Raw genomic sequence first — 19,522 nt, 5'->3', positions numbered from 1 at the left:
CTGCCAGCCATGTCCCCATCCTGCCTAGCCTCTCTGGGCCCCTGTTCTTGGGGCTTCTTGACCCCTTTCCCTCTGGCCCACCCTCCAGAGGGAGAGCAAGACAGACGCAGGCAAAGCCACAGGAAGAAGCCACCTTATCCCTATGACAAGGCGCCTCCAAACTCAGAGAGGGAGGCCCGCTCTGCCAGCTGCCCCTCACTACTAGCCCGTCCAAAAATAGCCAGCACTACCTGAGGCTCGGCCCCTTCCCTGGGCTGGATGCTGTCCACAGTGAGGGGACTGCTGACCACTCACCTGCCCCTTCACTGCTGGGCCTTCTCCCTCTACTTTCAGGGAGCCCTGGGAGCGTGGGCAGTGGAGCCCTGAGCGAGGAAGGGAGATGCCAGGACGCCAGGCCCTCGCTTGGCTCAGGGAACAGGTGGGGCAGGGCTTGGCTTAGGGTAGTGCCGCTCTGCACAAGGGACTATGGGGGTTTGCAGGGTGTCAGGAGGTGGGAGGCTGGCCAGGGACAACCCCAGGCTGGGACACAGCTCCTATTCTGGGGGTGTCAAGTCACAGCCAAGCACATAGGGGAGGTAGGGCTCCAGGCCAGTGCTGGGCATGGGAGCTCTCCAGAGGCCATGGACTGAAAGCCCTGGGCTTGGGGGTGGAGAAGCAAACAAGGATGGCCATAGGAGTGCCCAAGCCCTCTGCCTGGGAAGGGGAAGCTAGAGGAAGGAGCCTGGATTTAAGACATGGTTGTGTCTGTTGGCTATTTCCCAGAGCCTCTGTCTTAGAGGTGTCCCCACCCCTGCCCACCACCTCCCCCATGGCATGGACCAGAATAAGCTAAGGATGCTGGTGCTCCATGTGCCCCACAGCCCACTGCCCGATCCCACCAGGCCTCGGGGCCCCGGCAGATGCTTCCCCTCACCCTGAGCCCTCGCTGCTCCCTCTCTGGAGGTGGCCTGGTGCCGCCTGGGAGGCGCTGGCCCAGCAGCCAGGACTCCTGGCCCCTCAGCCACATGACCAAGCACTCCGTTTCCCCTGCTGTAGAACTGGAGGCTGTGGGCCAGCAGGGGGTGCTCAGCAGCCCTGCGGACTCTACCCTCTCCCAACTGCCCTTCTGTCCTAGAGGGGGTGCCCTAACAGGGCCTGGCAGTGCTGGCTCTGCCCCTTGAAGGGGCTGTGAGCAGAACAGGAGGGAGCTGGTCTCCTTTCCTCAGGCCCCACACAGGACCCTGGCCTTAAGTCCCCAGCTGGGGGCCAGGGCTCTGAGACTCAAGCCCAGGGAGCAGAGGAACAGGGCACTGGAAGGTGACGTTAGCTCAGCATGTGACTTGGTGATAGACCAGGCTCGAAAGGGCTGGTGTACGTGTTGTTGTTGTGGGTTTGTTGTTGCACATTCCAGGATATCAGTATTTTAACAGGTTCTAAGTGCCTTTCTATCGTAGCTTATGTTTTTCCTCCTCTTGGCTCCATTGCTGTTAGCATAGAGTTTAAAAAAAAAAAAGAGATAAGCTAATGACTATAACAATATATTCCTCCATGTGAGAGGAAGTTTATAAAGAAACAATAAAAGTGAGTTGCAAAGATGGTTTCTGTCTTGGCTATGCCACGAGTGGAGCCTCCCTGCTTGAGAACTCTGACCAACCGTCTTATGCCTGGCCTGGGTCTCCTACCCCTAGCAGGGAGCACCCAGAGACCCCATTCCAGGGCTTCCTTCCAACCCTGCGGCTGCCACTACTGCCAGGTCTACTGCTGGGAGCTGGGAGGGGGCAAGTGCTGAGGGAGCAGAGAGAAGATTCTGGATAAGTATCATGGGTTCAGGTCCTCACCCTGCCACTACCTGCTGTGACTTTGGTGAGCGAAGCCTTCGTTCTGAGGGAGACACAACTCCCTGGCCTCGGTCCAATGAGAGTCTGGTGAAGGCTTCTCTTTCCTGGCGGCACTGGAACATTCCACCCAGATTCCAGAGATGCTAGCGTGAAACCCTGCTCAGGGAGAAGCGGCCTGTGGCAGAGCCGGGGGTGCACGGCTCTGTACCTCCTGGGAAGGGTGAGGGAGACCTAAGGACACTGATGCTGCAGGAGGGGCCTGGCACCAGGAGGGCAGGACTGGCTGGAATCTGGATGTGTGCATTGAGAAATGCAGAAAGGACATTTATTACCAAACTATAAATTAAAGGAGGTGGGTAGGGTGCAGTGGGGCGAGCTGAGCGGTCACGTTTTGGGCATCTGCTCCTTCTCTCTGTTCTCCTGGGCCTGGATCCTGAGCTCCTCCTGCAGGCGCTCCCAGGCTCGGACCACCTGGGGAAGGAATTAGAACCAGGCAGGACAGTGAGTGGGATGGACCTCTGCCCTTCCCAGGCCCCGCACAGCAGCGGGCATGTCTAAGCTAACAGCTTGGGAAACACAAGTGCTTCCTTTATCAGTGCCCAGCACTCCCAGGGGGGACAGGGCCCAGGCACACCCTGCTGTCTATCAGCTAGTGGTCCTGTTCCCTCAAAGCCATGGCTGCTGGGAGGGCCACTGTCCGGGTGACACAGGGCCCAGGCAATTCAGCCCAAGCGGCTAGGCCCCATGGAGCTGAGGCAGCTGGAGGGAATGGCAGTTTAGGGGATACTCCCTGAGGCTAGGGCACCAAGGAAGGGCCCGGCACAACTTCCTGCCTGCCAAGTTCTGAACTGCCTAGAAATGAGGGGCCCCAGTGAGAAGAGGCCCCCTTGCGTGCCCTCCTCCCAGCATCGAAGAGCACCCACCTTGGACTGCAGGTAGAAGGAGCCACCCACGGACTTATCATTCACCTTGAATAGGTGTTCGTAGTTCTGCAGAGGAGGGGAGACGGTGAGAGGGTGTGCGGTGTCTGGGTTACAGAGGCAGGGGAAGCTGGGAAATGACAAAGAAGGAAAGCCAGAGGGTTCAACCCTGACGCCCCAAGTGTCCCCCTATGCAACCCCGGAAGCCACTGTCACTGCTAGGGGACAGAGAAGTGGACAGGTGCCCACAGGGGGAAGGAGTTCTGTGCCACTGCCTGCTTTGGGCCTAAAAATGGAGTGACAAGCAGCTCCCACTACTTGGGGTCCAAGCTGGCTGCAGCCACAGCCTCCACACCCGCCTCTTTCTGCCGGGCCACCTTCACTCCTCCTGATCCTGGTGGCCCGGCCCCTCAGCCCGCCATTCTGGTCTGCCCAGGCAAGACCCACCTCCGAGCCAGCCTGGCAGTCTCACCTTCTGGATCTCCTCAGGGCTCAGCTTGGAGACATTGAGAATCTGCTGGGCCTCCTGGAGGCTGAGGCCGGACAGGTTAGAAGCAGCTGCAGACTGGTGTCCAGCACGTCCTCGCGCATCAGCTGCCGCCCGGCTGGCTGTGTGGACACACTGGTGAGTGCTCAGCCCTCAGAGGCCCAAGGGTTCCCTTGAGCCTTCCACGTAGGCAGCACAGCCTGCCAGTTGGCATGGGAGAAGACACGCGCAGGAACGGGGTACACCCCTCTCCAGGAGTGGATATTTTGGGAGGGTGGGTTGGGAATTTTTGAAGTGAAGACTGAGCCCACTGGAGGACAGGGACAGGTTCTGGTCCCCAACCCTGGTACCTGGTGCCAACCAAGACCATGAGATGGCCCTGTCCCTCCCCTCTCCCCTGACCCCTCATCCCAAGTGACAGCAAGTTGGGGAGCTTTAGGCTACAATGGGAAGCAGGACGAAGCTGTAAGGAGGAAGAGGTAATAACAGCTCAGGTGAGACCTGGCCGCCCACCAGTTACCTAGACGGCAAAGCAAGTGGCTCAGGTGACCTTTTCCATTTCAGTGACCCTAGAATCAGAAGCCACCAAACTTTTTCTTAAAGGGTCAAAGAATAAACGTTTTAGGCTTGGCAGAGCAATTAGAGTCTGTGTTGCAATTACGTGACTTTGTCTTGTAAGCAACCAGAGGGTAGGGCTGTGTTCCAGTAAAACTGTTTACAAAAACAGGTGGCCAGGTGAGCCAGCTTGCCACCTCCTGCCTCCACGTTCACGTCAACCAAGTTTCCCTTTCTTTTTTTTTTTTAAAGATTTTATTTATTTTTATTTATTTGACAGACGGAGATCACAAGTAGGCAGAGAGGCAGGCAGAGAGAGAGGAGGAAGCAGGCTCCCTGCTGAGCAGAGAGCCCGATGCAGGGCTCGATCCCAGGACCCTGAGATCACGACCTGAGCCGAAGGCAGAGGCTTTAACCCACTGAGCCACCCAGCCGCCCCCCAAGTTTCCCTTTCATGAGAATGTCCCAAAATCCAATGATGTCCCCCATCCCCGGGAAATGCCCCAGGCTGCTGAGGTCCCTGCATTCACTGTGGGCCCGTGGTGAGCGGCCACAGACGGGAAAATGTGACCTGGGCAGGAGCGGCCAGCACCCCCCAGCCTTACCTGCAAACTCCTGCCGCAGCGCTCGTGCGAAGGCCCTGCCCACCACCTGCGCCCCCATCACAATGATCTGGGCCAGGTACCTGGCCTGTGGACAAAGCAGGGACCTGGTTAGCAGGCTGCATTCTAGAGATGGGACCCTGGAAAAGGCTTCCGAGTGACAAGGTCTCGGAGGTGATGAAGCACAGAGCAGCAGTCACAGGTGACTTGTTCCAAATACCCTGAGAAAGAGCCTCTGCTCTGGGTGGTTCAGGGGCTCACCGGACAGACGGCTGGGGGTGAACCCGAGGGAGTCCCCAGGGACAGACAGGAAGCCCCCCGCCCCCCACCAACGGCCTTCACACAGGAGGGGAGGAGCTGAGGTGATGGGGCTGCAGGGCCCAGAGGCTGTGCCCAGACCATTAACTCGCCCTGCACGTCCCTTCTGAGCTCCCGAGACTGGCAGCTCCCACCTCTGTTCAACCAGCCGGGAGCCACCTCGGTTCCCAAGACTAGTGACCACCCTTCCAATCAACACAACAAAAGTGAACAAGACTCTCCACCTTCAAGCAGCAAAAAGCCCACGGGGGGGGGGGGCAGGGTATGAGGCAAAGATACGGAGGGCCAGCCGCTGAGGGAGAACAGGACTGGCCACCAGCTCCTCCACTGGTTCAAGCCCGTGCAGACTCCGCTAAGCTCTGCTCAGCACCCGGCCTACAAGGATCCGCGGAAGCCAGCCGTGCCCTCGGAGCTCCTGCACACTGACCCCCCCATGGGGAAGCGTCTACACTGGCGCAGCACGGTTTTCTAACCCAGTACAGAAGAGTCTCATGAACCACGCCCAGGAGGACAGAAAGGCCATGGAAGAAAGCCTCAAGATGAGATGGAAACTCAGGGAAAAGATATCTCTCCTGGGCTGGATTTTGAGGGCAGATGGAATCACAAAGGGAGTATCGGGGCTTTCTAGGCAGTGGGACCAGGGCGAGCCCAACAGGAGAAAGTGTAAAGGTTGTCCTGGGAGCAACCCAGAGCACAGGGGACGTGTAAGGTCGTTAGAGGTTAAGGCTAAAAAGATGGCTGAGACAGGAAACTGTACAGACTGACTGAGAACAGAGATTACGTACAAACAGCACATGTGGAAATGGCCCTGGGCCCTGTGTGTGCGATGGCACAAAGCAGGGTGCGCGGAGGACCCAGAGAGCACTCACTGCAGGTCGACACTGTTCACGGGCACCCTCCTGTGGCTTCCCTTTCTCTTTTTTGCACTCCTCTGTCGTCAGATGTTGTCACTCAACAGGTATCAACCGAGCCTGGGTGCCAGTCACCGTATTCTATTTACTATGCTATTCAACGGCAAAATTCAAGACACCAAGGCACAGAGAGGTTTTATGATCAGCCTGAGGACATGGCTAGTCCTCAAGGGGAAGGTGGGTAGGAAACCCCAAACTGGCGCTGTTTGCCGTGGCATCTCCAGGCTGCCCACCCCACACAGGATCCTGCAGGGAGAGCACGTGAGCAACCTGACCAGGACCAAGAACCCAGCCCAAAGGCCAAAGAGGGGCTCGTCAGATTCCAGTGGAATCCAGACTCCCGAACTGGCCTGGTTTGGCTTCCAATGAACCTGCCCTTATGGGCGGAGTGGGATGTTGGTTCTGGGACGCTAGCAGTAATTAATAAATGGAAGTGGGGTTGGATTTCACAACTAAGTAGAAATTTCCTAAGCCCTGTATTTCACACCAGAAAGCAAAGCTCAGTGAGGACTCTTTAGTGATCAAAGGGAGGGGGCAGGGCCTCAGCCAGCTGTGCTGTGGGTGGCAAGACAAACACGGGGCACATTGCAGGTTGGGAAGTTGCCTAACATCTCCTTCCATGCCCAAAGCCCCTCCTGAGTGGGAGAGGAGGTTCCTGGATGGACTGCTGGTCCTGTCTGGGGCATGGAGAGAGTGACAGGCCCGTAGGTGGCTTCAGAGGGCTCCCTCGGCCTGCACACCCTTTAGGCCTCAGACCATCCGTTCATCTGCTGCCACACGCCCAAGGGCAGCCCCACAGCTGTGGCTGGTACTGCCCACTGACCTCTGCCCGGAGCAGTGGCTGCTGCTCAGTAATGAACGTTGAGAAGGTACTACTGAGAAGGTAGAGGAGCAGCTCCCCAGCCACAACGGCAGACTTCAGACCACTGCGGCCCAGTCACTCCCACTGCTGGAGCGCCACGGCTGCACAGTGGCTCGGGGGGGCCTGCAGTTTCAGAGGCCATCCCGGCTGGCTAAGCGGGCTGCCTGGCTGGCCCGCTGAGGCCTCTCTAGGGGAGGAAGTATGGTGTGTGGTCATATAGGTGACCTCTGGAATCACCTGTGTGCAAATTCCAGCTGTGTGCCCGACACAAACTCTCAGGTTCCCTCAGCCTGTTTCCTCCCCTGTGAAATGTGCCCAACAATAAGGCTGTCAGGGATTCAATTAGATAATGCTTGTAAAGTGTCTGGCACAGAACCTGATGATATAGTAGGTGCTCAATAAACGTTGCTTTTCATCTATTACACTTCTTTGTTTCACAAAACTTAACAAAGGTCAGACACTATGGAGTAACAGCTTTTCCCAATGAGGCAACTCATTTGACATATCCGCTGATTCCTCAGGGGAGAAGGCTGCAAAAAACCAAGCTATGTGCCAAGGGCAGTGAGAAGCAGTGTGGAAGAGGAGGGAGAAGGCTGCTTTGGAGCTATAACCTGGACTCCTGGCTTGTTTTCTAGTTAGCTGTGTGGCCCTGGGCAAATTACCCAACCACTCAGAACCTCAGTTTTCTCATCTGCAAATTGGGGAAAATAATACCTTCCTCACAGGAGGGCTGCAAGTTCCTCAGGAGGCAATCCACGTAAAACCAACCAGGCAGTCATTGGCAGGTTCAAAGCAGCCCAACCTTAACCTTCACTTCTGAACGAGACCCTGCTGGTCTAGAGATCATCCGCTCATTCAGTGCCCGGCGCCAGCTGCGGATCAGCCATGCTCAGAGTTCTCTAGTGACAAGGAGTGAGGAAGACTGCCACTAGCTGAGGCCTCTCCTAGATAGTCCCAAAACATCCCATAGTCCACTGACACTTGGGCCTGAAGACCCTGGACAAGAACAACCAGCTGACACGGCATCCAACTCAGGACCAGAGCAGAAGAGCACAGGCAAGCACTGGGGGACATTTGGGAATGTGGCTTCTCATGTTAAGTGCATCAAGAAAGGAGCCTGGCTTTCAGAAAGACCCATGTGCAATGTTCCCTTCAAAGCCCAGTTCTAGGCTCTTGGGCCGGTGGGCAGAGACTGCCACCGAGCCTAACCTCCTTCTCAAGGATGCACTGAGGTAGGAAGGGGGCTTTGTTCACCCAGAGCCCCTGCAAACAGCCTCTGGCATCACAACTAGGCAGGAGAACAGTCAGGACCATGGTATGCCTGGGGCCCCCACCTATGGCTGGCACGGCAGCCCGACTGGCATTTGTATGAATATGACAACCAGCTCACCATGGGCAAAAACTCTATGCCCCCAGACAGGGTTTCCAAATTCCTGTTCCTACCGCTCCCTCTGCTGGAGGGCTTCCGCCACACAACTCTCCACAGCCACTGCCTACGAATTCAGTCCACTTCTTAGGCGGGCATCCTCAGCTCTAACTACAAACAACTTCTCTGGTTTTCTCTCCCCTCACCTCTCTCTGCCCTGCAGCCATACCACCTACTTTTAAATCAGCTCTTACTACTTTTACCCCGATGTCTCCCAATTCACACACAAGTCACTCTTCTCAAATATTCGGTGATGTTAGTGTATTCACAAACTCTGTAAATACACTAAAAAGTACAGTATCACTAGTTCCTGAACATTTTTATCACCCCCCCAACACCATACCCATTAACCTTGAATGCCCTCCCTACTACTCTCATACTGTCAAAACCCAACTTCCTCCAAGATGGTACCGCTCCCCACCCCAGTGAAACCATCTCAGAACACTATCTTATCCTATTACCACGCTGTCATATTTTACAGACTTGCCCAGTTCTCCCTTTAGGATACAAACTCCTCGAGAGCAACATTTTATCTGGCCCTTGAGGGTGGCTCAGAGTGACACGCAGGAATGCATGACAGGGACCCGGTTGAAGGCTTCATTGTAGGTCAAAAACATGTCAGCACTCGAATGACACCACTGGATGAAATGACCCTGGAGGAATCAAACTCCCTGGCATTCAGAGTCCTTCTCAGTGAAAAGGGAACAAGGACCATCAGAATTTCATAAGCATTAATGAGAGAACCCACATAAGGCCTCAGCTCAGGGCATGGCACCTGCAAGCTCTTAGAGTATCCTTACTACTGGTTAGGAAGTGGCTCCCCAAACCGACTGCTTCAATCACCTGGGGGGACTTCTAGAACCTCCGTGGACAGAACTAAGGACACTGCATTTTTAAAGGGTCCCCAGGTGACCTGTCGCAGCCAGTCCGGCCCAGGTCTCTGGACCGGTTCCGGGTGCCAATGGTACCGCAGAAACGCTCAGCTTTCGGTGTCGCGGGGCCTGGTCAAGCCCCGGGTGTGCTCCTTTCTTGGCAAAGTCTCAGAGCCCGTTTCGTCAGCTTTCAAAGAGGGACAGTAACAGGGCGATACCACCAACTGGCTGCGAGCCTGCGCAGGGACTCCCGGGCCAGGTCCCCGCGCGGGGGCTGTGCGCACATGGCGACCGCCTCTGCTGGGCATTTTCAGGCCGGCCAGGTCCGCCCTGCCTTCTGTGGCCCGCCGCAGTCCTCCCGGTGCGACGCCCCCGGACCCAATTCCCCCCGGGCACGTAGGCGGCGCGCCGCGCCCGCAGCCCGGCCGGAGCTCGCCGCCCCGGCCCCAGCCCCGAAACAGCCTCCCTGACCGCCCAGCAGGGTCCTACCCGAGGCTCACCATGGTGGCCGCTCCGCCTCGGAGTCGCAGGCTCCGGCTTCCTAGCCCCACCGCTCCAACTCAAGGGCGGCCGGCGGGTCAGAGGTCAAGGGAGAGAGCGCATGCGTGACGCCGTACTAGGCATGCGCACTGTTCCTCCCCAGGGGGCGGGGCGTGTGTACGATGTAACCAGTGGGCGGAGTCCGAGGCGGAGTCGGCCTCGGACTCCGGCTTAGAAGACGACCGGGGGCGGGCGATGGGCGGTCCCAGGACCCCAGGTGGCCGTCCTGTTTATCCGGCGGTGCTAGATGCGACAGAATGAATACATCTGTCAAATGCGGGCAAATGCGGGGCAATTTCTTCCCTTGTTTTGGCAAAATATTTCGTCCTAAAGGATATGCAATAAACATAAAACACCCCACGAACATGAGTAGGGTGCCGAAGTCTCACAAACATGTAAGAAAACCGAAAACTTCAAAAACGGTTTTCCTTCTAGGTTCCTTCTGTCTGGAAAGGACATCTCTTTCAAGTTCTTGCTCAAATGTCACCTCCTCAATGAGGCCCACCCCGCCCCCCACCAAGGCTACAACTCGCCCTGCACTGTGTTTTAGTAACGGCTTTGAGATAAAGTTCACTATTTCAGAGCGCACAATTCAGTTCTTCTTAGTGTACTCACAGAGTTGTGCAACCATCACCATTAGAACACCAGAACATTTTCATTAAACTCCCCCCCCAAAAAACTGCCCGCCCTTGCCTCCCCCAGCTCCAGGCGACCGCTAAGCTTTGTCCTGTCCTTTGGATTTGTTATTATTATTATTTTTTTAAGATTTTACTTGACAGAGAGCCAGAGATCATAAGGGGGTGTGAGGGGGAATGGCAGAGGGAGAAGGGGAAGCGGGCTCCCTGCTGGGCAGGGAGCCTGATGCAGGACTCCACCCCAGGACCCCAGGACCCCAGGATCATGACCCGAGTAGAAGGCCGATGCTTACCTGACTGAGCCACCCAGGTGCTCCTGGACAGGTCTGTTCTGAACAGCTCATGGAAGCGGAATTATACTGTATGTGACTTTTTGTGTCTGGCTCTCAGTCCCCTCTATTTTTTCCCCCCAAACTTCTTACTTATCACCTTCTTCCATATTATTACAATTCATTTATGTTCACTGTTTATAACCTGTTCCTTCCCACTAGAATGTAGATTCCTTTTCTCTTTTCTCCACTCCTGGACAGGTGGCTGGCAAAGGGAAGGTACTCAACACCTAACCCTAATGAAGGTTAAGTCAGGCTGCCTTGGACAATGTGTTGGACCACTGCCCTTTCCTCCAAATCTCCAAATTCTTTCCTCAGTGCAGTGACCGCCTTTTCTTTTGTCTGAAATGTTCTTCTTGTAGCTCTGTGGCCTTCGGGTTTCAATTCTCGGCTTAAAGGTTGCCTCTCAGACTCTGAGTACCCTGCTCTCCCTACATCTTGGCTGCTCCCTTTCCACATCTGTTCCCCCCTCCTTTTTTTTTTTCTTAATTAAGTAATCTCTATGCCTAACATGGCGCATGTTTAACTCACTACTCTGAGATCAAGAGTTGCATGCTCTACCAACTGAACCGGCCAGGTGGCTCTGTTTTGTCTTCTTTACGGCTTTCTTCACGATCTGCTTACTTGCACACAGTCTGGCTTCCCAGCACAGGAACACTAGAACAAGTACCTCGAGAGGCCTCGTCTCTCTTGTTCATTACTGTGTCTACCATCCACAGCACTGCCTACGTGCTGGATGAATGAACGAACTCGTAGCAGCAGAAAAGAACTCAGGAGCAAAGTGAAGCCTGGGACGAGGGGGAACCCAGAGCCAAATTCCCTCACCCATCCTTCTGCTCCCTTCCCCTTCCATCAGCCAAAAGACCACAGCAGCTCAAGAGGTCACCAGCTTCAAAAAGTTTAATTGCTGAAAACATCCAGGGTACACTCAGGCCAGTCCCTGAGGGGTTTACAGCCCCCTGAATTGGGCCCTCAGCTCTGTAATGCCCCTTTCTCCTGGTTTCAGACCTGAGGAGGAGGGCAACTGGTCCCTGGCCCCTGAGACTGGGGCTGCTCCAAATGGCCTGGCAGGGGGCCAGCCCCCAAGACTCCTGATGAGAAGTGGGGCAGCAGGCGAGAGAGGACAGCGTGTAACAACTGAAGGTGCTGGGTGAAGCCAGCCCAGGCTGGGACCAGCCCAGGGGCGTGCTACTGACCCCCACTACCACCCCCACGCCCACACCCCTGGCTCCCCATGCTAGCAGGCAGCTGAGGAGAAGCAGCCAGTCCCACAGAAAGCAGAGGTGCAGACAATCTACGGGGGCTGCAGTGGGGCCCAGAGGCCGGAGAAGTCCCCAAGACTCAAAGGAAGCCAGGGCTTTGGGATAAAGTGTGCCAGGGCCAAAAGGCCTCTCCCAGTTGGAGGGTGAGATTTGAGGCGTGCAGGGGGCACCACGCCAGGTGGTTCTAGGAGGTGGCAGCGACCGGTGAGGCTAGAGGTAGTGGTGGGCAGGCTAGTCCTGGGGAGATAAACCAAGGGGGTGCGGGGTGAGAGGTCTGGGGAAGGGTGGGGGGTGTCGGCTGCAAGGCGACGGAGGGAGGGAGGTGATGCCAAGGCTCTCTTCTCTACTCACCCACTCGTCCTCGTCCACACCTTCAAAGGAGTCCTGGGGGAGCGGATCCTCCCGGTTCCCTAGCTTGGCCACCATGGCATTCAGCAGCTAGGAGACCGGACAGGAGAAGAGTTGGGAAGGCAACAGGACAGGACTTCCAAGCCCAAAACACAGGACTTCACAGTGTGAACCCCGTCAAGATTGTGAAAAGAGCCATTTTCATCAGAGTCATTTCCTCTGACAAAGTGGATGTTTTCACAGAAAAAGAAACCTCATCCGGGATCAGGGAGCCAGAGGCAGATGGACACACAGCACTGGAGTCCCAGGGCAGCTGTCTCCACACACTGCCTCAGGCGCTCAAATGTGTGCCAGGGTCCCAAACACACCTGGGTCTCAAAGCCTTGGCTCTGTTTGGGTTGGGCCAGGCCGGATAGGGACCTCTTTCTGCCCTTCCCTGGCTTCCTGAGTCCCCTGCCCCATGGGTCAGGTGCAGAGCTCTGGAAGTTCTCCCCATCAAGCTGCCCAACTGAGTGAGGACTGGTCCCAGCCTGGGCTGGCTTCGCCCAGCACCTTCAGTTGTTACAGGCTGTCCTCTCTCACCTCCTGCCCCAGCTTGGGCTGGACTAGAGAACAAGAAGCCAGTCACCAGGTGTAGCCAGGACCCTGTGCGTGCCACACTGGCCAACTGTGTCCTGTGCCTACCTCTTCCTTCTTTTGCTGGTCCGACTTCTCTTCCAGGTAGAGCGCTGAGGGTGGGACCCGTCGGGCAGGAGCTTCACGGGGGGCCTGGCTCACTGGGGTGGGGGAGGGACAGGCATCGGACATCAGAGAATCCCCCCGGTGAGGACTGCTTGCCCAGCCCTTGAATCTTGGGGCAGAGACCCCAGAGGGGGCAACAACAGCTACTCCACTCTCTGTTCACAAGGCCCCTTGGGGTCACCTGGCAGTGTGCGTGTGTGCCTGTGTGCACGTGCGTGTGTTCCTGTCAGGGTTGGAAATGTGGTGGAAACACAGACCCTGTGCTCTGTCCTCAAAGGGCTCAGAGTCTGAGCCTGGAAATGCAAGCACCCCATCCTTGGGAATGTCAGGGGTTCCTGTGTCCCATCAGGGACAGGAGGACCTTGGACTTGGCCATTTGCCCCTTTCCCCAATCCCTACCCACTCCCCTGCTTCCCGCTCACCACCCCCCAGCTCCTCATCCTACCTGGGGTCATGCCAGGGGGCTGCAGACTGAGAAGCCGGAGCTGCCCATTGGCACCGCCCAGCCAGGCGCTGGCACTGAGCACCGGCTCCCAGCTCACGGCTGTGTCTGGGAAGACATCATCCTGGAAGAACTCTTTCTGTAGGGAAGGAGGAAGCGGCTACCCGCAAGCACCAACCAGAGGCCCAGGGCACACCAGCATCCCTTGGGAAGGTGTTAAGGTAAGACCCAGGACCCCCGGCTGGGCTTTCTGCCAGTTTCAGAATCTCAGCAGAGTAAGCGGTACAGGTGCCCCAAAGAGTAGTGAACTGGGACTGTTTGGTGACAGGGCCAGTCAGGCTCCAAAGCTCCTGACAGGGGTTGGGAAGGGGGACTAGGTGTTGGGTGCCAGGCCCCTAACCGCACCCTGACTCGGGGTAGCCGGAAAGCGACAGGCTCCAGGGAGGTCTGGCGAAGCCGCAGGCATCGGGCAAACTCTACTTCCCGCACGTCACACTCCGTCTTGGGCAGGAGGATGAAGCCCTGGGAGAACAGGGGAGTCTGAGCTGCCACCGGGGCCCTCCTGGAGCACCGGCACTGCAGCCTGTCCCCGCACCACAGCGTGCTGGCGGCGCTCAACTGCGAGCTCTCTGGGGGAAAGACACCCCGACGGGTAGCCCTGATGGCAACTTCACGCTACCGACAGAACCTGTTCAGTGCAGAGCTGGGGGGACGTGTGTGGTAGCCCCGGAGGGTGTCTCCACTGACAGCTCCCACAGATATACTAAGTAAGCCTGGCAGCACAAAATCAGCTGTAAGATCAGCTAAAATGAGTAAGAAATGATACACTGGATGTTTACTGCCGTGGTTTTTAATGTAATTTATTTGTAGGTTCATATAACTTAAGATTTTATGGATTAATTTTTAATAGCGGTAGAGTTTAACACCCAGCTCCAGAGAGCTGCCAGCCCGCCCTGGCCCAGTGACCTGCTGACCTCACAGGCCCCTGCACTTCCCCATCTGGCCAGTAGAGGGCGAGGGAGCCCAGTGTCCTCCAGAGAAAGGAGGACTAGGGAGTGCCCCTCACCTTGTGGGGGTCCGATGAGGTGAAGCTATTGCACTCCAGGAAGAAAGGAGCCTCCGGCAGCAGCTCATACAGGAACACGCGGGTGTCGCCCTAGGTCGCGGGGTGGTGAGAGGGAGGCGGCCAGCTCAAGCTGCCTTCCTCCCCACCGCTCACCTGTCCACCGCCCCCACCTGCATACCCCAGCCCACCTTGCCGGTGAGTAGCACCAGGCTGGTATCTGGGTCATAGCTGGGAAGCAGAGTAGAGGGAGCCACGTCCAACCCCAGGACGGCCAAAGGACCACCGGCCAGGGCCTCGGTGGGGTACAGAAGCAGCTGGCGCTCACTTCGGCTGCAACGGAGATCCGGGGAACAGAAGCAGGTCCTTAGAACTGCAGAGGCCTAGATCAGGGCAAGGACTCTGACAAGCACCCTGGTCAGGCTGGGGACCCAGAGGGCTTTGGAGCCTGAAGGGGCTCTGTCCATTCTCTTTCCTGATCCAGTTCTCAGAACTACCAGCCCAGAGTCATGCCACAGCCTCATCCTTGACCGCTACTCACTCTGTTGCCCCTGACCCTTCTCGGCACAGTCCTTACACTGCACTGTTTCCTGGCCACCATGACCTGTAGTCTGGACTTATCTCCCCACACTCAGCTTCTCATCCTCTGCTCCGGCCTGACTGGTCAGCTTCCTGGCTTTTCCATCCAGACTTGAATGCCCTCTCCCCTGGGTTTCTGGGTACTAGCTCTTTTGTGGCTCAGTTCAGATGACATCTCCCTTAGGAGGCCCTCCCTGGTTCCTCCTCCCAAGTGCCAAATACCCATCCCTCGGACCTCTCTAGTAGGCTTGGTTTCTTCATGCTCTTTACCTGGTCCCCACCAGGCATGGGCTCCAGGCAGCAGCACGGGGTTCTTAACTTCTGGGTTCCCAGTTGACTCATTCTTCCTCCCCACCTCCCTCTTTCCCATGCATCCACCAATCTACCCACCAACCCACTGATACATCCAGCCATCTTTCCATCCATCCAATCAGTGAATAGCAGGGACAGTTTTTGATGCCTAATACACGTATGGGCATCTGGGGAAGGAGGACACAATTAGCTAGGGATGGTGGTCCCCGAGTCCTTACCTGTCAAAACCAGACACCAGCAGACAGTGACCATCACACGCCCAGACCACGCGGGCTCCACGGGCTCCCTCGGGCCCTGGGCCTTCCTGGTGGGATATAGCACGTGAAGACCAACAGCCATCCCTTGGGCAGGTCTGGAGGCTGCCCCCAGTGTACCCTGCTCACCTGCAGGGGCTCAGGACCACCCCGGGGCTCATAGACCCGCAAGTACCCGTCCTTGCAGACAGTGGCCAGATGTCGTCCGTCGGGACTCCAAGCCAGGCTAAAGATCTGGAGGCAGGTGCAGACAGATGTGAGAGGCAGCTCTGCACATGTGGCTGGGTCCCTGCCCACGCATGTCCTACCTGGTCCCGGTGGCCCTGCAGCTTCAGCCGCTCGGCTCCCGCCTGAAGGTCCCAGATCCGAATGGTAAGGTCATAGGAAGAGGAGGCCAGCACGTCAGCGGCCAGGGGGTGGAAGCGCAGAGAGTAGATCTTCTCTGTGTGGCCTTGGGGAGAGGCATGGGGGAATGCTGAGCCCCTCAGGAGTCGCCGCCCGTCTCCCAGCCCACACCCTGGGCCCAGCTGACCTGTGAGCACAGCCTCAGGTGTCGTGAGCACCTCCTGCAGGCCCTCTGGGGGCACCCGCCACAGTCGGATCCTGGCGTCCTCCCCACCTGCCGAATGCAGGCTCATCACTGCTGTGCCCAACACCTCTGGGTTGTGTGCCCTCGTTCAGAACCCCGAACCCTCCCTCAAACCTAGCACCCAGCCTCCTTACCCACAGCGAGGCGGTAGGGGTCAAAGGGGTCCCAAGCCAGATCTGTCACAGCTGCCCCATTCTGCAGCGTGGGCAGTGCTGTGTCGGGCAGGCGGCCAGGCTTCTGCAGCTGTGGGAGGCAGCGCCCAGGCACGTAAACAGGCGGGGAGCTCAGTCCCCAGGGCTGCACGGCAAGCTGCGTGCCTGCGCCCCCACCCTCTGCAGCCAATGCCCCACTGCTGGGTGCCCCAAGCTCTCTGCCTCAGCCATCTTCAGCTGAGCCCCAGTACCATGAGGTCCCAGAAAGTGAGGGGGGCAGTGTGGATCGGAGGTAAGAGCTCGGGCTTGGGGGCCAGGCAGCCTGGGTTCGAATCCCAGCTTACACGGCCGTGTGACCCGACAGGGCACCAAACCTCTCTGTGCCTCACTGCTCTCTCCCATCTGTAAAATGGGGAGAAGAGTGGTATCCCTGCAGGACAGGGATTTAAGGGGATGCAGTGTGAGTGCCCGGCACTGAGATTGGAGCTGGTGTGGGTACCCCATGCCCTTAGCTTCCTGCAGGGCCCTGGAGCACACGGTGGTGGGCGGGGTCCCTCACCTCCAGCACAGCCACTTGCCCGCCACTGCTGAGCAAGGGCACGGCCACGCGTAGACGGTTGGCACAGAATCCGTCACTCTCGCCGGGCGTGGTGAGGTTGAGCCCCTTGAGGTTGGTGATGTGGCTGTCTCGGTGCAGGACGGTGCCCTGAGCATGGCGGAACTTGGAACTGGGGCCTGGCAGGCGGCAGGGACAGAGTCACATGAGGACGCCCTGCCTGTCTGCTTGCCCTGAGTCCTGGCTGCCTGCTCCCCTCGCTGCGGGGCGCACGCCCCATGCCCCAGCCTCTGCCAACACAACCTGCCCAGAACTACGCCTGGAAACGGGACTTGCGAGCCCAGGACTCCAGGGAACATCCAGGCTGCCCTCTTCCTTGAGACTCACCTCATCCCACAGGGACAGGTGACCCCACCAGGAGGGGAGGTGAACATACACAGGTTTAGTTCCTGCCCAGACACACGTACCCAGCAGGCTCTGCAGGGACCTCTGGCTGGGGCTGGTGCCGATGCCACTGGAGCTAGAGAGCGAGGGCCCCAGGCTGGAGGGCGTGCAGGGTGAGGTCAGCGAGCTAAGAGGGGAGGAGAAGCCCTCCTGGGGGAGAAGCACCCTGGGTCAGCCAGCAGGCCCCAGTGTGTTGGCCAAAGCAGGATGGCGCTGGGGTCATCAGTCTGGGCCCCTCCTCCCGGCCGGTGGGACACTGTGTGGGCAGGAAGCCCCACTGTGGGGTGTTGGGTGGAGACACAAACACCCACACTGACCAGGGCTGGAGGTGACACAGGGCGAGCTAAGCTTCAGACTGTGCGGACAGAGGGTGGTAGCTGCCAGCTCCTAGCTTTGTAGGAGAACAGGCCAGTTGGGTTAAGATCTGCCAGGATTCCAAGAGAAGCCAGAAATCTGGATTTTCTGTGAAAGTCTTGCTTTTCATGTGTTTGCTCAATTTAGAGAACAGTGCGAAGGTCTTTATTTATGCTTCACGTGTTTCTCGCTCTTGCGCTTAACAGCTAAAAAAGGCTCAAAGACCATCAGGCGGCCCAACGTGCTTGCCAGCTTTGACTCAGGGGACCCACGGTGGCGGCAGGATGGGGAGGACGGGCGGACAGCCCAGGTACTCACGCTGGGGTCCGCATCACCCCCCGGGGTGTCTGCAGGCATGGCCGCAGCAGGCGGGGCTGCATCGGGGGCGGGCTCCGCAGGGGGCACCAGGCAGGAGGTGAAGCTGGGGTAGGGCCGGTGAGCTGGGTGGAGGCTCACCTTCTGCACCTGTGGGAAGAGGCTGGCGCTTGAGATGGGGGAATGGGACAGGTGTTTGAAGCCGGTGAACAGACAGCTGGACAGGACAGTGCAGTGGCCAGCCAGGCCGTGGCCCTACCTGCTGGTTGCTCCCAGCCCACCAGGCATGGGGGTCAGAGGCGGGCACGCAGCCTGCGGTGTCTGGGAACAGGTCCTCATGGAACTCCACAGCCTAGTAGTAGACAGGTACGTGGCCGGGGAGGTCCAGGCTGCCCAGGCCCTCCTGGCCCCTCACCCAGGGTAGCCCTCACCTTGCGAGGCACGTGGTAGCTGACAGGCACGATAGCCGTGTCGCTCAACTGCAAGACGCGGAGCACCTCGCAGCCCATGACGGCCAGCGCCCGCCGGGGCACGAGAGCCGCCCCCCGCAGCACGTTCTCCAGGAGGCACTGGGTCACTGTGGGGGACACCACGGGAAGACAGTCAGGGAGGGTGGGAGAGAGGAGGGGGAGGACGGAGGAGAACAGGGCTTACCTGAGCTCAGTGCTGGCTGCTGGGGGGCTACCTCATAGCAGTACAACTGACTCTCGCCCTGAAACAAGCCCAGACTGAGTGCGGCCACTCGCGGTCAGGCCGCCTGCGCCAGGCCTCCTCCGCGGGCACCAGCTTCATACGCCGACCCAGCTCCCGCCCCCCAGCCCCCCCCCCCCCCCCCCCGCCCGCTCCCAAGCCCACAGCAGCACCCCGCCTTCAGTTGGCTTCACCGTGCACACTAAGAACAGGGCACAGTCCGGATTTAGAGTGCCTTGCCACGGGCTAACCCTGCTTGAGTGTTGGTCTTGTCCACAAAGCTGACATTTTCGGGTGTTACAGTCATCCCGATCTGAATGCCACTCAGCCTGACAGGGGTGCAGCCTGGGTCACACAGCTTAGGCTTCTTTCTGTCCCCAGTCTCCCAGGTGGCGGGCTAGGTCAAAGGTTGGGAAGGACCTGGCACGTGAGGGCACTACCCTTGGTGGGGGGCGCTGACAAGGACGGGCACTCCAGCGTCTTGCTCACCTTTCCTGCCAGGATCAGGAGCCCGGAGTCTGGGTCCAGCAGGGGCAGCAGAGACCTGAGGGAGAGAGGGCTAGTGGGCAGGATGTGGCCAGCCTCTGTCCCTGAGGGGCAGCTGGAGAACGGTCAGCCTCGTGACTCCAGATGGGGGCTCAGGCCGAGCACCATGCTGGCGGGGAGGGATGTGGCCCCTCTAGCTGTGTCCAGCCTGTCCCCTGGGACCCTCCACTTTCTCCCTGTGCTACCAACACACCGACGCTGAGCACATCCCCATGTCCCAGCGTTTCTTGCCCTGGGTTCCCCATCTGCCCACCTGCTTCACTCCAGGACTCATATGGACCCTGGGCATAGGGAAGCTGGGCCCCCCTTCTACACCTCAGTCCTGAGCTCCATCCCAGGCTCACCAGCTCCAAAAAGAGCCCACATGCACTCTGTCCCTGGGCTCCCATTGTGGCCAGCCCATGAATCAGGCCGGAGTTACCAAGGAAGACGAGTGGGCCTGCTGGAACCAGGGACTCCCTCCATCCCTGCCCAGTACAGTCGGCCTGGGTGCACCAGGTCTGCACTAAGGTTTGGGGACGCCCTCCTTAGTTACCCCAGGCTTCTGAGGACATCTTAGAGACTCAGAAGCCTCCTCAGCATGACTTTAAAACTAAGCCAG

General features: G+C 58.1%; 2 protein-coding genes across 2 annotated transcripts; both read right to left on the bottom strand.

Moving 5' to 3' along the window:
* Window positions 1-2,119: 2,119 nt before the first annotated feature.
* Window positions 2,120-9,379, bottom strand: LOC116863128 (mitochondrial import inner membrane translocase subunit TIM16). The gene is made up of 5 exons (XM_032850625.1): window positions 9,271-9,379; window positions 4,385-4,469; window positions 3,210-3,346; window positions 2,741-2,806; window positions 2,120-2,288 (listed from the first exon to the last, which is right to left on the bottom strand). The coding sequence occupies exons 1-5, from the start codon at window positions 9,271-9,273 to the stop codon at window positions 2,202-2,204; spliced, it is 378 nt and encodes a 125-aa protein (XP_032706516.1). The 5' UTR covers window positions 9,274-9,379; the 3' UTR covers window positions 2,120-2,201.
* Window positions 9,380-11,159: 1,780 nt separating this feature from the next.
* LOC116863127 (coronin-7-like) lies at window positions 11,160-18,987 on the bottom strand (the record flags this gene model as incomplete). The annotated part of the gene is made up of 19 exons (XM_032850624.1): window positions 11,160-11,773; window positions 11,888-11,974; window positions 12,569-12,660; window positions 13,071-13,206; window positions 13,473-13,589; window positions 14,134-14,223; window positions 14,322-14,463; window positions 15,240-15,325; window positions 15,405-15,509; window positions 15,584-15,726; window positions 15,808-15,894; window positions 15,999-16,107; window positions 16,576-16,751; window positions 17,040-17,166; window positions 17,689-17,835; window positions 17,945-18,037; window positions 18,117-18,262; window positions 18,340-18,397; window positions 18,865-18,987. Coding segments are annotated over 19 exons (2,070 nt in total), but the record flags the coding sequence as incomplete, so codon positions are not given.
* Window positions 18,988-19,522: the final 535 nt, after the last annotated feature.

Source organism: Lontra canadensis, unplaced genomic scaffold (assembly GCF_010015895.1).
Source record: "Lontra canadensis isolate GAN:19392208 unplaced genomic scaffold, GSC_riverotter_1.0 scaffold571, whole genome shotgun sequence".
NCBI classification, from domain to species: Eukaryota; Metazoa; Chordata; class Mammalia; order Carnivora; family Mustelidae; genus Lontra; species Lontra canadensis.
This window is presented reverse-complemented; position numbering and strand designations above follow the sequence as displayed.

What these genes read in the sequence shown, in the direction of transcription:
- LOC116863128 (XM_032850625.1), bottom strand. An exon ending in GCTGCGGCAGGAGTTTGCAG is followed by an intron (nt 3,347 to 4,384) that starts GTAAGGCTGGGG and finishes GTGTCCACACAG; the next exon opens with CCAGCCGGGCGGCAGCTGAT. An exon ending in CCTTCTACCTGCAGTCCAAG is followed by an intron (nt 2,289 to 2,740) that starts GTGGGTGCTCTT and finishes TTCCTTCCCCAG; the next exon opens with GTGGTCCGAGCCTGGGAGCG.